Here is a 16,608-nt window from a genome sequence, read left to right on the forward strand (position 1 = left end):
CTGCCACAATTTTTCAGATGGGGAAACTGAGTCCCACAGAGAGGAGGGGACTTCTTCAATGAGTGATGGGGCCAGGAGATCAATCTGGGAACCTGCGTCATTACACATCTTTAGATTTTTAAGTCCCTTGAGGGCAGAAAACACATCATTCTCGATTTAATAATGGTATTATTTATGAGATGCCTGCTGCAGGTGGTCTGAGCTAACAGTTTTTCATGTACCATCTCCTTTAATCACAACAGCCCTGCAAGATAAGCCTTATTATTCCCATTTACAGCTGGGAAAACTGAGGCTTGTAGAGGTAAAGTACCTTGCCCAATGTCACACAGCTCCCCCGAAGCTCATAACCATTGAGTCCCAGCAATGGACCTGACCCAGAATAGGGGCTCAGTAATTGTTTGTTGAGTGAATGGGTGAATGAATGAATGGATCACTGAACCATGGGTTAATGCATGCATTCAGAGTTGTCATAAGCCTTTATCATTTTGCAAACTGTCAAATCTGGTGTGTTTGATTCCACTGTCATTCTCCATAAAATGGACATCCAAGTCTGGACTCATCCCTCGGGTGCTTGGGGAAACATGGAGTGACTCAGATTTCATTCTAAGCCTCTCCAGCTGCTGGAGCAACACAGGGCCATGCTTTTGTGGCCTACTGGTGTTTTGACTGAGGGAGGATGGTCTTGATTATGGGAGACGTTTGTTAATGGAAATTACATGGGGTGCCTGCCATCCACTGTGATGTCCCAAGAAAACTTGGGGAGGTTGCAATTAGAGCTTAAATGCTTTGAAAATGTGCATCTCGGCTGGGAGAGGACGGCGACGGAGGCCGAGATGTGTAGAAGGACCCAGGGGCTTTCAAAGTGTGCTCCCTGGAACCTCAGTGTCCCCTGGAGCACCAGGGTGATCAGGTTGGGTAGGTGGTGCTCCAGGCTCCTCATCCGTGCCAAAGCAGAGCTGCTCCGCCGTGATCTGTTTGCTATCTAGTGAGCTACTTCCATTTTTATTGTAGTTTGACAGAAGTAAACTAGCTCAAGTGAAAAAGTCACTTTATTTGGAGCTATGGGACAAGCCAAGCTTTGGGAAGGACTGGGAGGCAGTGAGAAACTTTTTCTGTCTTAAGGAGCCCATGAGGTTCTGGTTGCCGCTTCTCTCTCTGCATCTGATTTATTTTTCTCTCTCTACTTCTCTATTAGTCGGGAATCATTTGGTTGCAAGTGACGGAAAACCTAACTCAATGTGACTTGAGAAAAGAGAATTTATGGATCCCCAGGGTGGATCCACATGCACAGATGACTCTTTTTGGTCTTTGTCTGTGTCTCCTGGCTCTGCTTCTGCTGTGTGGCCTCCATTCTCCAGAAGCTCTTCCCTCATGTGGCACCCATCAGCTCTGATCTATATCCTCCTAGATCCAAAGAGAGGAAAGGAAAACACACATCTCCACACACATCTGTTGACCTCAGCAAAAACCCCAAGACTAGCTCTTGTGGGGATGCGCGCCTGTGTCTGAACCTACAACCACTGTAGTCAAGGGGACCTGATGCTCTGATTGGCCAAGCCCAGGTTAAGTGCATCTGGGTGGAGATGGCAGCACATGAACCTCAAAGCCAGACAGTGCAGAGGAGCGGGGCCTCTGTTAGCTAGTGCCCACCAAGGCTTGTCACACATATGCATCGGAACACGCTACCCTCCCACCTGCAGATAGCCTTAGGTCAAGGCCAGTCCAAACCATTGTCCATCAGCCTAGAGAGAGAAGGTCTAATTGGCCCATTCTGGAAGAGACAGCCATTGGCTAGGGTCAGAGTCATGCCCTACAAACATGATTACTGGGGCCAGTTCTCCGGGAAAGGAGACTGTGAACAGGGAAGACACTTCCAAAATTCCTGTTACATTTATTTTGGACTTGTTAAAGTGCACATTCCTGGCCCAAAGCAGACACTTTACAAGCCTCTCTGGAGATCGTTATGCACAGTCAAGTTTAAGAACCATCGTTTGGATCTTTCTAGAGCAGCACTGTACAGACTCTTGTCATCACTGATGATTCACAAAGTGAATATTCAAGTGCCTACACCCATGACTTTAGGGTAGGGGGTAGAGAGAGGCAATAGCACTGCTTTTTCTAATGAGTTACAGAGACATGATGAAACACCAGACAGGCTGTCAGAAGTCAAAAAGCAAGAGGTGCCATTACAACATAGAGGCACAAGAGGGCATCCTAGTCAACTGCCAGGGTCGAGGATGAGGCCGGAAACAGCCACTACCCTTCAAAGACTGGGGTGTTGAAGGATGCTAAACACCATCCTGCGAGCCAACACTCTTTGAGGTCTGGGAGGGTCTTTGTTGGGTTCTTTGGCTTTCAGCATATACCCAAGCTTTTTCAGGTCAGGAGTTCGAGACCAGCCTGGCCAACGTGGTGAAACCCCACCTCTACTAAAAATAAAAAAAAAAAAATTAGCTGGGCTTGGTGGCGGGTGCCTGTAATCCCAGCTACTCGGGAGGCTGAGGCACAAGAATCCTTTGAACCTGGGAGACGGAGTTTGCAGTGAGCTGAGATCGCACCACTACACTCCAGTCTGGGCAACAGAGTGAGATTCCATCTCAAAAACAAACAAACAAACAACAACAACAAAAACAAATAGTACTGTAACTCTAACAGAGGACTGAGGCTTCTCTGCAGTTTGGCCGCCTACCTTTGGGGAAAGCTCCACCCCTTCTGGCCTCAGTGTCCCCAGTGAAACTGCAGGAGTCATGCTGAGTGACCTCTAAGCTCTTCTAAGAGTAGTAAGAGCTTTGCTTTGTCTCCATCTTGACCCCTTATCTCATCCTGCTTTGCCGTCACTTCTGTGGACTTCAGTTCCTCCCACCAGGCTGTTTGTCCTCTAGGGGTAGGGGCCATGCGTGGCTCACCAGCATGGCCCCAGGCTCTGCCTGACACAGGAGGCCCTGGACAGATGCTCTAAGAGGGCAGCGTGGGGCAGGGTGATGTGGGTCCGCCCCTGCCGATTCTGTGTGACCCTGGACATGTCGTTTCACCTCCTTGATTCTCGGTTTTTCTCAGCTGCAAAATGGGCAGCAACACCATGTCAGGGTGTGAGTCTCTGTCCACAGATTCATTTTGCAGGAAATGCTACTTTGTTTTTCTGTAATTTAACATAATTTGCAATTTGAAGTCCTATTCTGCCAGGTGGTAGAGATCACCACAAGTCAACTGAGGGTCCCCTTGCTCTTTGGTAGTGGGGTCGCATCTCAGGTCCAGTGGGCTTCCACAGTGCCGAGGCACAGAGCAGGGCACCTTGGTCTCCACTGATATGACTCTGTGCTGCCTTGCATGGCAGAAGACCCGACATCATCAGTCAGTGTGTGCGTCAGAAAGGCCCAGTGACCTGAACAAGATGGGCAATGCTTTCCTTCCTTCCCCAGGAAAGAATCTCAGCGGTGGGCAGTCCTGGGTTAATACAGCCACGCCAAGCTGTCTTTCTGTAAGATCCCTCTGCCTCCTGGATCTGCCGTGGCTCCACTCTCAAGCCTACAGTCCTGCAGATGGAAGGGAAAATGGGAGGAGAACAGCGCCAGCATTTCCCAAGGGGCTGCACAGGGCATGCCCGCTCACATCCCATTGGTCAGAGCATAGGCACATGACCACATATAACTGCAAAGGGCCTGGGAAATGTAGTCTTAGAGGATGTAAACTCCGCTTAATATCAGGGTTCTGGCCAGGCGCTGTGGCTCAGGCCTGTAATCCCAGCACTTTGGGAGCCTCAGACAGGAGGATTGCTCGAGCCCGGGAGTTTGAGACCAACCTGGGAAACATGGCGAAACCATTTCTCTACAAAAAAAATACGCAAATTAGCCGGGCATAGTGATGCATGCCTGTAGTCCTAGCTACTAGAGAGACTGAGGAGGGAGGATTGCTTGAGTCCGGGAAGTCCAGGCTGCAGTGAACCAAGGTCGCGCCACTGCACTCCAGCCTGGGCAACAGAGCAAGACCTTGCCTCAAAAAAATAAAATAAAAATCAGGATTTCACTACTGAGGACGAGGGGAGAGTGGACGAGGGGATGACTAACAAAGTGTACAGAGGCATGAGTCTCCAATGCTCTTGGAACCCAAGTCCCATGTCTTCAGAATGTGTCACTTTCCCCTGCTCAAGACCTCAGCTTGAAGATGGGACAGGGCTTGGGAGGGGAGCTAGTGGAGAAGAAGAAAGAATGTAGACCTCCTTCTGCCCCAGGACACAGTAGAGGCTAAATTATTTTGTTCTTTATGCATTTTTAGGGTGAACTATTTCAAACCTAAAGTCAAGAATTTAAAATAATACAATAAACATTTGTGTGCCACGATCCTGAATTCAGTGTTGGTTAGTCTCATGTCTTCTGCTCTGAATACATATTTACAAATAACAAATGCTACAAAATATTGCTTTGCAGGTCCTTGAACTTTATATAAATGGCTCTTACTATATGATTCACCGTGCACCTTGCTTTTTTCCTCTCAGCCCCATCTTTGAGCTGTGTCCACAATGATAACTGTAGCTACCTCAGTCATTTATCATGGCTGGATTGTGTATGTGGTATCTGGCAGTGGTGTATGAATATACCACAATGTATTTATTCCTTTGGCAGAGGGTTAGCTTTTTGCAGTTGTTTGCTATTAAATAATGCTGCAATAAATATCTTTGTCTCTTTCTACACATATACAAGGGTTTCTCTAGGTCAGTGGTTCTGAGAGTATGATCCCTGGACCAGCAGCATCAGCATCACCTGGGAACCTGTTAGAAATACAAATTCTCAGACCTACTGAATCAGACGTACCAGGCGTGGAACGCAGGGACCTATACTCCAACAAGCTCTCTAGGAGCTGCTGTTGTGCGCCAGAGTTTGAGAGCTGCTGCTCTAGGATATACACCAGAAGCTAATTTGCTGCATTTAGAAAAGAGACATCAGGCCAGGCGTCGTGGCTCACATCTATAATCCCAACACTTTGGGACCCTGAGGCAGGAAGATCGCTTGGGGCCAGATTTCAAGACCAACCTGGGAAACAGAGAGAGACCATCTGTACAAAAATTGTTTTAATTATCAGGGTGTGGTGGCACATGCCTGTAGTCCCAGCTACTTAGGAGGCTGGGGCAGGAGGATTGCTTGAGCCCAGGAGTTTGAGGCTGCAGTGAGCTAGGATCATGCCACTGCACTGGAGCCTGGGTGACAGAGCGAGATCCTGTCAAAAAAAAAAAAAAAAAAAACCTTTTAACACAAAAAAGAAAAGAGACATCTTCAGATTTATTAGATACTGCTAGATTTTTCCCCAAAGTTGACACTCTTATCTAAGGTGAAAAGGTGAAGGTTTCCTTCATTCTTGCCAGCTCTTGGTAGTATCAGAATCTGAATCTTTTGCTGAGTGAGAAGTCTGGACTCTGCTAAATTCTCAGTGGATGTTCTTATCTCTCTGACTCTGGGAATCCCCCTTACAACATCACACTTGCTCTCTGTCCTCAGGTCCCTGCCAGGTATACAGCTCCAGAACACAAAACTCTTTATTCTGCTCTCCTGTTGCAGTTTCTCCTCCCAGGGCAAGAAAATTGAGGGCATTGCCAACTTTGGCTGGGAACAGGATTCCAGGGTACACATTAGTACCCTGGATCAGTCAGGCTCCTGAGTTATAAGCCACAGAAACAGGGTTATCAGCAGGATGTGGGGCCTCACCGAATCCAAGGAACGGAAGATGAGGTTTGGGGACATAGCAGTACTCATCTGAGAGCTGGAGCAGGAAGGAAGGAACAGAGGGACTGAGGGATGGAAGGGTGAGAGAAAGGCCTCAGCCAGGGCTAGGCAGAGAGCCTGCTCTGCCTCCACCATGAACCCCATTTCTGTGTGACCCTCACTCTTGAGTCCCACTCCCAGGACTGGAGTCACCAGAATGTGTATCTGGCCAGACTTTCGCTAGCTCTCACCTGCTGCCAATTTAAAGAAGAGTCAGACCTCTTTTGGTTTCTGTTCCAGGGGGAAGGTGCCAGGATGTGTTTCTCATCAGGACCTCGCACAATGGGGAATTCCTCTAAAAGGGAGAGGGGGCACCAATGGGAAGAGGGGAGCATCTGGGAGCTGGAGAGCTAAGAATGTTTCCTGCCGGGTGGTCTTGGGGCTCAGATGAATCAAGGCACGTAACCGGATTATTTACCAGTCTGACCCTAATGACATATAAACATGAAACCATTTACTGTTTCCCCAATTGCCACCTCTCAAAAGCTGCCCTATCCTTTCCTGTCACTTAATGACACCTGGTCATTTTCTGACTCTCCCCCACCTCCTACTCCTAGTGGTCTCCCCGATGCCTCTTACTGCTGGGGCACCTCCCAGCAACCAGCCCTCTTGTGCCAGCAGCAGGAATACCACCCAAGCCTGGCTACTCCCAAGGTGCCCCTTACCACTGAGAAACCCCTCATGCATGCCGGGAAGGATGTGCAGCCTCTTCTACCACACTCTCCCCCTCAGCTCTGCCCTTCTGTCTCCTGGTCTCCTTTGTCTGCTCAAAGAGGAATGGGAAGGGGGCAGATTCACAGGACAATGGACATGAGTTTATGTCCAAGCAAGACATGAGATGCTGGCACCTTCTTGCTAGCACCCCTTGTCTTTGTAAGTTTCTCTGGCATCTCCTCACTTCGTTGGGAGGGTTGGGAACGGAGGAAAAGTCACAGCACCACAACTCACTTCTTTTTGTTTTCTTCTTTTTTGGAAACATGGCTTCATTCTGTCTCTCAGACTCGAGTACAGTTGCACAAACACAGCTCACTGCGGCCTTCCCAGCTCAAGTGATCCTCCTACCTTGGCCTCCCAAGTAGCTGGGACTACAGGTGTGTGCCACCATACCCGGCTAATTTTTGTAATTTTTTTTTTGTAGAGACAGGGGCTCGCCATATTGCCCAGGCTGGTCTCAAACTCCTGAACTCAAGCAATCCTCCCACCTTGGCCTCCCAAAGTGCTGGGGTTACAGGCATGAGCCACTGTGCCTGGCCAGGCTGACAATTCCTAACTCCCATGAGTTCCTCCCTGCGAGTGTTCAGCTTAATCAGAGTCCTGGGGTGATGGTCAGGGTAACAGAGACTCCTTATGAGCCTGGGAACGGCTCACTTAAGACTCTAGAGCACTTTCCACCTCTTTTTCCCCGGCTTTGGCTCCTGAGTACCAATTCTGGGGCAACAAAAATTTTTCTCCTTAAATATATTTATCCCATTGCTATTCCTGATGATGGGGGGAGCCCTTGCTGATGGTGACAGTGAGAAATGGAGTATTGTTGAGTATTGTTCAGGAATCCAGCAGGAGGGTGAGGGTCTCACCCCACCCCACTCATGCATGTGCACCCACACACACTCAAAAATACATACTACTTTGGTAAAGATTAAGTTTGCTGGTGAGTAATGGAAAACTCCAAGTAACAGTGATCTAAGCAAGATAGATGTTGATTTCTCTCTCATGTAACAATCAGCACAGGCAGGCTAGGGCTAGTACAGCACTTCTGCCTTCCTCAGGGACCCAGGTGTTTTTTATCTGATTTTTCCACCGCCTCACAGGACACAGTTTCCACCTCGTGATCTAAAATGGCTGCTTGTGTTCCAGTCATTGTTCACATTCCACCCAACAGAAAGGATGAGGGGATGACAAGGGGCACACCCCTGCCCTTTAAGGCAGCTTTCTTGAAGTGGCACATGCTACTTTACCTTACATCTGATGGGCCAGATTTTTGTCACATGACCATATTTAGTTGTAAGGGAAGCTGGGAAATGTAGTCTTTTGTTTGGGTGGCCATGTGCCCAGTTGCTATCCCAATGAGACCTTCTCAGCTGTTCACATATATGGTTTGACCATCTCTCTCTCCCTTTCTCCCTCCTTCTGTCCTGGTCTGGCGGGCAGTGGGCACTGGCCTGGGAGGCAACTGCACAGGCTGTATCATCTGCTCAGAGGAGAATGGCTGTTCCACCTGCCAGCAGAGGCTCTTCCTGTTCATCCGCCGAGAAGGCATCCGCCAGTACGGCAAGTGCCTGCACGACTGTCCCCCTGGCTACTTCGGCATCCGCGGCCAGGAGGTCAACAGGTGCAAAAGTACGTGGCTTCTCCCTTGTTCTATGCTAGTGCTGGGCTCCTAGACACCGCAGGCTTAGATCCCACCCTCTCACCTCAGCACAGACAGCAGGGAAGTAGGTGCATGTTTAAGCCCAGACGCTGAGATACCTGCCTGCATCCAGGCTGGCTCTGCAGCCTAAGGCAAGTCTGCCCGCTCTCAGCCTTAATTAGCACTAATAGAGCAGGGAACTTTCACTTCTACCCTAGTTTGTAGTGTGGCCTTAGTCATGTAGCTCACCTTCTCTGGTCCTAGCCCAAATAGGAAAAGGAGTCCTAATTCCAGGCTCTAATTTTTGCTGTAACTTTGGGCAAATCATCACTATTTCTGATGTGAAAAAGAAGCAGGGAGTCCTCACTCCAGCCCTGATTTACCGGTGGCTTCAAGCAAGTCACTCACTCTCTCTGAGCCTCCCCTCAAATGAGAAAGGGAGTTCTCTTCACAGGTAGCCCAGTTTGACCTTGGCCAAGTCTGGGTTTCAAAGGAGATACTGAGTCCTAATACAAATGCTATCAAGCCTGGAACTACCCAGAGGCCCTCCACCTCGGGCAGACCCAGTGAGCCCCATCCTTGGCAATCTCCCTCACCCAGGGTATCCCTGGCTCTGTTACAGAATGTGGGGCCACTTGTGAGAGCTGCTTCAGCCAGGACTTCTGCATCCGGTGCAAGAGGCGATTTTACTTGTACAAGGGGAAGTGTCTGCCCACCTGCCCGCCAGGCACTTTGGCCCACCAGAACACACGGGAGTGCCAGGGTGAGTGACCTCCCCGCCCTGACCCTGCCCCCCACCTCCCTGGAGTGGGGGCTTGGTGAGAGGTGTTGGGGGCCTGGAAGAAATCCCAGTAGAATGCCATATGGTTAGGGGAGGCCGAGCACCACCGTGTCAGGTGCACCAGATACCTACACACAGTAACTGCGTTACACTAGAGCCAACGTAACCACCATTACTATGATTACTACTGCAGCCAACATTGGCATCGATATTAATGCCAAGGGAATCAGCAGAGTGCAGAAGAAGAGCACTGATTTTTGTTTGTTTGTTTGCTTGTTTTGTTTGAGATCGGGTCTCGCTCTGTCGCCCAGCTGGAGTGCAGTGGCGTGATCATAGCTCACGGCAACCCCAAACTCCTAGGCTTAGGGAATCCTCCTGCCTCAGCCTCCCGAGTAACTGGGACCACAGGCATGTACCATAGCAGCTGGCAATGCGTTTATGTTTTTGCAAAGACAGGGTCTTGCTGTGTTGCCCAGGCTGCCCCTGGGACTCAAGCAGTCTTCCCTCCTCAGTCTCCCAAAGCACTGGGAGTACAGGTATGAGCCGCCTCACCTGGCTGAGTACTGATTTTGGAATAGGACTGGCCTGGGGTCCAATCCTAGCTCCAAACCTTACCCTTTAGTGATCTTAAGCAAACCACCTCAGCTCTCTGTCCTTCAGTTTCTCCAAACGTTAAAAAAAAAAAAAAAAAAATAGAACATAGAGCCTACCTCATGGGGAGGAATTGTTATGAGGATTAAGTGAATTAGTACAATTTAAAGTGCTCAGTACAGCAGCCAGCAGCACACAGTAGGTGCTCAGTACATGTCAGTATCAGTGTTATTGCTGCTCTGATTATTTCCTGACAGCTCCTTGTCATACTCCTGCCTGTGAGCCCTCTTCCGTCCCTGCACTAGGCTGCTCCTTGGCATTCTCATCTAAACTGTGCATCTCTGCCCATGCATTCCCTCTGGGCTCACATTCATGGTCATTCCAGCTGCTGATGGCCCCTGACTCCGTGTCGCTAGCCTCCCTGAGCAGCAGACCCTTACCTCCACTGCCCCCTGGGTTCCTCCTTTCCACTCCCACTGCCACCATCCACCACCAAACGCTTCCTCTGGGTTTCCTCTGGATTTCAATAACCAGCTCCCTGATCCCTGGGTGACTATGCCGGAGATGCAGATATCACTGTTGACTCTTCTCTCTCCCTCACCCTATATTCAATCCAATCTGTTCATTTATTCACTCTGAAAATATCGACTGGAGCATCTGCTATGGCCAGGCACTTTCCTAGGTGCTGGAGACATGTTAGAGAACAAAACAAAGCCTCTGCACTCATGGACATGGCATTTCAGTGGAGAGACAGAAGCGACACCCGAGAACAAATACATAATATTTCGGGTGGCAGGAGGAACTTTGGGGGGAAAATGAAGTAGCACAAAGCTCCCAAACCCACACCATCCAGCTCATCCCTTTCTCCCCACCCCAGCCCCACCCGTTTGTTTCTCTCCTCTGTGCCCCACTCTTCCCGCCTTCTCGCCACCCCCTGCCTATCGCCAGGATTCTGGCCACAGCTCCTGCCCGTCTCCTGCCTCAGCTCTCAGTCCCTCCAACCCACTCTCCACTCAACAGCGGAGGGAGTATTTCAAAATGACAGTCTGATCAATTTCTTTTCCTCCCAGGACCCTTCAGTGGCTCCCACTGCCCTCGGGCGGAGTTCACCCAGGACCTGGGCAATCTGTCCCATCTGCCAGTCTTTCCACCCCCAACATTTTTTTCCTCCTCCATTTGAACTCATTCTCCAGCCTGCCCAGTTCCGGGCCAAATCATCCTGGGGACTCTGCTGGGGTTATGCCTTCACCCAGAGCACCTCCCGTCCCTCCCTGAGCCTGGCTAGGCTCCCCTTCTCTGCCGTCCCACCCCCACTTCAAGACCCAGTCCAGGAGTTTCCTCCCCTACAACCCAACCCATGCCGCCTCTGGGCTCCCACAGTGCCTGCGCTTCCCTCATCACGGCGGTGTCCAGATGGTGAATTCCAGGAGGCCTGCAGACCCTGGTCTGTCTTGTCTGCTGCTGCTCCCTCAGCACCCAGAATAGCGCCTAGCACATACTGGGTGCTCAGTCTTTACTTGTCAAATGTGTGCATCTAACCAGGTCTGGCCCCACTGCGTCTCGAACTTGCTGTGTCTGCTGTGTGAGCCTCTTGCTGCGTTCCCTTAGCAAAGCCCTGCTCTAGGCCTCAGTGTCCAAATCTACAGAATAGGAGTAGTCATAGCTACTCATATTCTGTGCCTACTTCTCATGGACTTTTAAACTAATCAAAGTATACACACACACACACACACACATATATTGTTTTATGTGCTATTAAATTAAATATTATTAATTATTAATTATATTATTTTATTAATTATTTATTTATTATTTATCAACTATATATTTATTAATTATTATTAATTATTAATCATTAATTATTAAATTAAAATGTTATTAAATTAAAATACATATATATGTATTAAGAACTTTTATGTCCATGGCCTCCTTTTTCCTCCTTCCAATGTTGATGAAAGACACATGATCAAGTTTAAAACCTGTGTCTGCGTCCTGAGGACGTCCCAGGCAACCTTCCAGCCTCCTCTCCCGCCCCCCACTTCCTGAGACTTCACTCCCAACTCATGCTGCCCCATCTCCCAAACATGCTGGGCCAGCTCCCAAGGCTTTACACACTTGCCTGGAATGGGCTTCCTTCTTCTCACCTGGTGAGCTCCTGTCTCTCCCTTTCACTCATACATCACTCATACTTCCTCCAGGAAGCCTTCCCCTTTAAAGCTAGGCAGTCGGCTGCTCTGTCTTCAGGCCCATATTAGTCTGTGCATGCATTAGTTTAGCTCTCATTCCAGGCTCTTATAAATAACTTTTAAATGTTCCCCCTCTGCTCCTAGCAGGTGGAAGTGGTGTCTTCAGTCTTCAGAGAGCTGAACCCCTCAAACCCTGCCCTTATTCTGTGCCTACTGAAGGACCCTCACTGCCGGCTGACCCTGTCTGTCTGTCTCTCCTTTCACTCCACAGGGCAGTGTGAACCGGGTCCCTGGGGCAGCTGGAGCCCCTGCGCATACAACGGAAAGACCTGCGGCTCAGCTTGGGGCCTGGAGACCAGGGTACGAGAGGCGGGCCGGGCTGGGCATGAAGAGACAACCACCTGCCAGGTGCTTTCTGAGTCAAGGAAATGTCCCATCCAGAGGCCCTGCCCAGGAGGTGAGCGCCAGGACAGGCACATGAGGCTGTGGTGGGCACAGGGACAGAGTGGACTCAGGACACTGCCCCACAAATAGTACCTATGAGACTGACTGAAAGGCCACCATTAGCCATACCATCATGTGGAGTACACATCGTCTTCCCTGGTGTCCTTTCAAAGGAGGACCTTCCTTGCTGGCTTCAGTCCCAAATACATTAGGGAAATTGAGCTGGCCAGCAGTTCCCAATCTTCTCAAACTGAACACCCCCCTTTTAATAAGAAGGATTTGGGAGTACCTTCTATACCATTCTTAATGAAGTTCATGGAGAATGTAGCCTACTTGCAAAGGTAAATTTTTTTATCAGTATAGTGCCCTAAGTGTAATATAGAGGAGAAAGAAAAGAAATTTCATGATGGAAGCGCTTGGCCCAACATACCAGCAGACACTTAGGGAAGCATAATCCCAGCGAAGACCGCAGCCGTGGTCAGCGCCCCAAGTGCGTGGCCGCATTGCCATCAGAGATGCGATTTCCCAAAAGTGACCAGCGGTTAGTAAGGTCCAACCAGACTGATCTCTGATTGACATCACACTCGCGGTGCCCTAGAGTCTTCAGTGAGTGCAAGTGTTCGAAATCACTCGGCATTCATGAGTAAAACAGAATTCAGCTCCCAGCAAGCAGACTTTTCAGCTACATGAGGGTGGGGCACGATGTGAGAGAACTGGATGGAATGGGGGACAACTCGTCTTTGTGGGGGACGGTCCCACGCCGCATCCCGATTGCCGTCCACTGAATGCCACAGGAACCCCCTTCACTGTGGCATCCAAGACCACTACACGTATTTCCAAAATGCCTGGGAGCTATTAAGGACCACTGATTTACATAGAAGAGAGGCCACAGGGTGTATTTGTAAGATGTGAATGGTGAGTAGTAATTACGCGGAATTGGCAGTGTTGACTGGGCACTGTGCCGAATTTCTATAATCGTTAACTCATGTAATCTTCACAATGATACTGTGCAGTAGGTGTTACTAACATTATCCCCATTTTACAGATGAGGGGACTGAGGCCCAGAGCGGTTGAGTCATTCACCTAAGGGTCACAAAGCCAGGAAGCTGTGGACCTAGAATTCAAACATAACTCGTCATGCAAACAGGAATCTAAAGTCATGATGAAGGATGAGGGACCTGGAGCCAGGCCACCCGGGGCACCCAGGTGGGATGTAGTGGAGCCAGGATTTGAACTCAGGGACACTCCTCTTTCAGAAGGACTTGTGCTGTTTGGGTTGGGAGTGCAGATAGCAGAGATGGGAGCCTTTGGGAGTCATACTGGGCAGGTGAGGATGGAGTGAGGTTCAGATGGAACCAGAGAACCTAAGAGACCCCAGAGCCAGGGAAGCACTCACACAGGAGGCAGACAGTTCTCCCGCACTCATTACCACATCGCACCTCTCATGGCTCCAAGAGCTGGGGGTGAATGGCTGTGGGGGGTCATGAGGGGAAAACTTTTCCCCCGGAGAATAATAATCACAACAGCAGCAAACATTCGTAAAGCACCTACTATGTGCTGGCTGTGTGCAGTGCTGTGAAACATGACTCTAATCCTTGCAACAACCCCACTGTAGCTCCCTGCATCATCCGGGTCTCGGCTGCAGCGGCTCCTCCTCAGAGAGGCTTCCCACGAGTCCCCCTCCCAGGAGTCATTTTCCATCGTATCACATGGTAGCACTTGCACCCTTCTGAAACGAGCCTGCTCATTCTCGTGTTTGCTTTGTTCAGTGTTTGTTTTCCTTACTAGAGTGTGATCTCCAGTGAGGGCAAGGGCTTTGTCTGCCTTGTTCACAGCTGTCTCTCTAGTGCCTCTAACAGAGTCTGGCACATAGTCGGTGTCCAGTTAATATTTGTTGGATGAGTGGATGGATGGGTGGGTGGGTAGGTAGGTCGGTAGGTGAACAGGTGGATGGATGGCTGATGGGTGGGTGCCTAGGTGGATGGATGGGTCATTGGGTATGGGGGTGGGTGTGGAGGTAAGCAGATGAGTTAACAGGTGGACGGCAATTCAGTGGACGGCAATCGGGTAGGTGGGTAAATAAGTGGAGGGATGGGTGGGTGACTGTATGGGTACATGAGCAGCTGTCAGGCAGGCCTAGGGAAGGGGTAGGGACACAAAGCCACTGGACCCCACACCCCCACATCAGAGCTGGCAGGGCCACTCAGGCAGCACCCACACCCCATCTCCAGATGCAGTCCTACCTGAGGCCTGCAGAGTCAGTTCTGCAGCACAGAGTGGGAGTTGGATTCAGTGCTCCCTAAGGGCTCAGAGTGGGCGTGGGGAGTCCCAAAAGTGGGCAGCCTGGCCTTAGCTCTGCACAGTCCTGACTCTTGGGGAGACAGGCACACAGTTGACACCTAAGGAATAAAACTGCCCTTTCCTTGCCACTAGGCTGGGAGGGTCTCTAACAGCCTAGCTGACACCTTCAGAAAGTGACTTGTGGAGCCTGAGGTTCATCGTGTTCAAATGGACACACAGCTCCTTGCAGGGAACTGAAGGGGGCCCAAGCAATGTAGAAGAATGTCCTGGGTGTGGAGACACTTTGTAAAGCAGAAACGTAGGGCTGGCCTTGCTCCCAACCATGCTGTGGTCTTCTCACCTGTCAATAACAATGACAAGCAACTGCTCCGAAGAACTCCCCGGGCAGCAGGCACAGCCAGAATGGAGGTGGAAGGAATAAAGGAAATAAAGAAGAAAAAGAAAGGAAAGGTAGACTGGCACAGAAAAATGATAGAAGGGTGGAGAGAAAGAGAAGACAATTGTAGAAGACGGGACTGGGTGCGGCTCAGACCCTACCTGCCTCTCCCGGCTGTTGTGAGTTTCATATACATAAAGCGCTTGGGGCTGTGACCTGCATACGGTGAGCACTTGCTAAATGCTCAAGTATTGTTGTCACAGTGTTATGGAGAAGTTGGTGCAGGGACACAGATGAAAGGTGCCCAGTGTCCAGCACAGAGCCTGCGTGGCTATGGAAGGAGTGTGCTGGAGAAAGCATGGGACTCCCATGAGGCCACCCTACGTGCTGACTGGGGGGCCCCAGGTGAACCTGCAGGCCTGGCCAAGCCAGATCTCCAGCACAAAAGAGCCCTGAGCAAGTTAGTGGCCTAAACTAGCAAGTTAGTGGCCCTCAGCACTCCCTGAAGAACTAGAGAGAAAGGTTCAGTTTGGGGTAACTTAGCCCGCGGTCCAAACTCTCAACAGGAGGGACTGCAAGGTCAGTGCCTAAATGAGTGCCCTGTGCTCTCGTTGCAGAGAGGAGCTCCGGCCAGAAGAAGGGCAGGAAGGACCGGCGCCCACGCAAGGACAGGAAGCTGGACCACAGGCTGGACGTGAGGCCGCGCCAGCCCGGCCTGCAGCCCTGACCGCCAGCTGTCCCGGCTCTCTGGTCCTAGTCCTCGGCCCCTGTGCACCTCCTCCTGCTCCTCCTCCTCTCCTTTTACCCTTCCTCCTCCGTCTTCTCCATTTGTCCTCTCTTTCTTTCCACCCTTCTATCATTTTTCTGTCAATCTACCTTCCCTTTCTTTTTCTTTTTTATTTACTTTACTTCTTCCACCTGCATTCTCCTCTCCTTTCTCCCTCCCTCCTTCCCTTCTTTCCTCTTCTTTCTCACTTGTCTTTTATCTTTCTTTTTCTTTCTGTGTTTCTTCCTGTCCTTCACCACGTCCTTCTCTCTCTCCCTCGTCTTCTCTCCCTCTCACACACACTTTAAGAGGGACCATAAGCCTGTGCCCTCCCCTGCAGCTCTCTCTAACTACAACTTAAAGAAAGCAAACATCGGCCGGGCGCGGTGGCTCAAGCCTGTAATCCCAGCACTTTGGGAGGCCGAGACGGGCGGATCACGAGGTCAGGAGATCGAGACCATCCACCCCGTCTCTACTAAAAATACAAAAACTAGCCGGGCGAGGTGGCGGGCGCCTGTAGTCCCAGCTACTCCGGAGGCTGAGGCAGGAGAATGGCGTAAACCCGGGAGGCGGAGCTTGCAGTGAGCAAACATCTTTTCCCAGGACTTTCCCTGACCCCATCTTTGCAGAGAAAGGGTTTCCAGAGGGCAAAGCTGGGGCACAGCAAGGGTGAGTCCTGAGGGCCTTGCTTCTGCTCTGGGGGAGGCTCCAGGACCCTGAGCTGTGAGTACCTGGTTCTCTGGACAGTCCCCGGAGGCCATTTCCACAGCCCTCAGCCACCAGCCACCCCGAGGAACTGGCTGGGCAAGGCTCCAGGGCTTCCAGAAGCCTGGCCTGGACACTTCCCCCAGCTGGCCATGGGGCCCACGACCTGGCCTCTGGCTGGGCTGCCAGCCCTGGGCCAGCCAGGTCATCCTCTGCACGCTGCCTGCCACCCTCATCAGCAATGCCCGACAGGCCTCCGTCTCATGGGTCCCATGCCCCTTTTTCCCGAGCTGGATCAGGTGAACTGTCACTGCTGGGGGATCCACCTGCCCAGCCCAGAAGAGGCCATTGAAATGGA

General features: G+C 50.7%; 1 protein-coding gene across 2 annotated transcripts in view; it reads left to right on the top strand.

Moving 5' to 3' along the window:
* Nucleotides 1-15,606, top strand: part of RSPO4 (R-spondin 4) — a 41,826-nt gene extending 26,220 nt beyond the window's left edge. Inside the window, exons 2-5 of one of the 2 annotated variants that reach the window (XM_023220185.1) lie at nucleotides 7,902-8,090; nucleotides 8,723-8,863; nucleotides 11,930-12,115; nucleotides 15,397-15,506. In XM_023220185.1, the coding sequence (XP_023075953.1) occupies nucleotides 7,902-8,090; nucleotides 8,723-8,863; nucleotides 11,930-12,115; nucleotides 15,397-15,506 (626 nt within the window). Of the gene's footprint in view, nucleotides 1-7,901; nucleotides 8,091-8,722; nucleotides 8,864-11,929; nucleotides 12,116-15,396 lie in introns of both variants that reach the window. The other variant, XM_023220186.1, reaches the window with a different exon arrangement.
* Nucleotides 15,607-16,608: the final 1,002 nt, after the last annotated feature.

The sequence above is a fragment of the Piliocolobus tephrosceles genome, chromosome 20 (genome assembly GCF_002776525.5).
Source record: "Piliocolobus tephrosceles isolate RC106 chromosome 20, ASM277652v3, whole genome shotgun sequence".
Taxonomy (NCBI): Eukaryota; Metazoa; Chordata; class Mammalia; order Primates; family Cercopithecidae; genus Piliocolobus; species Piliocolobus tephrosceles.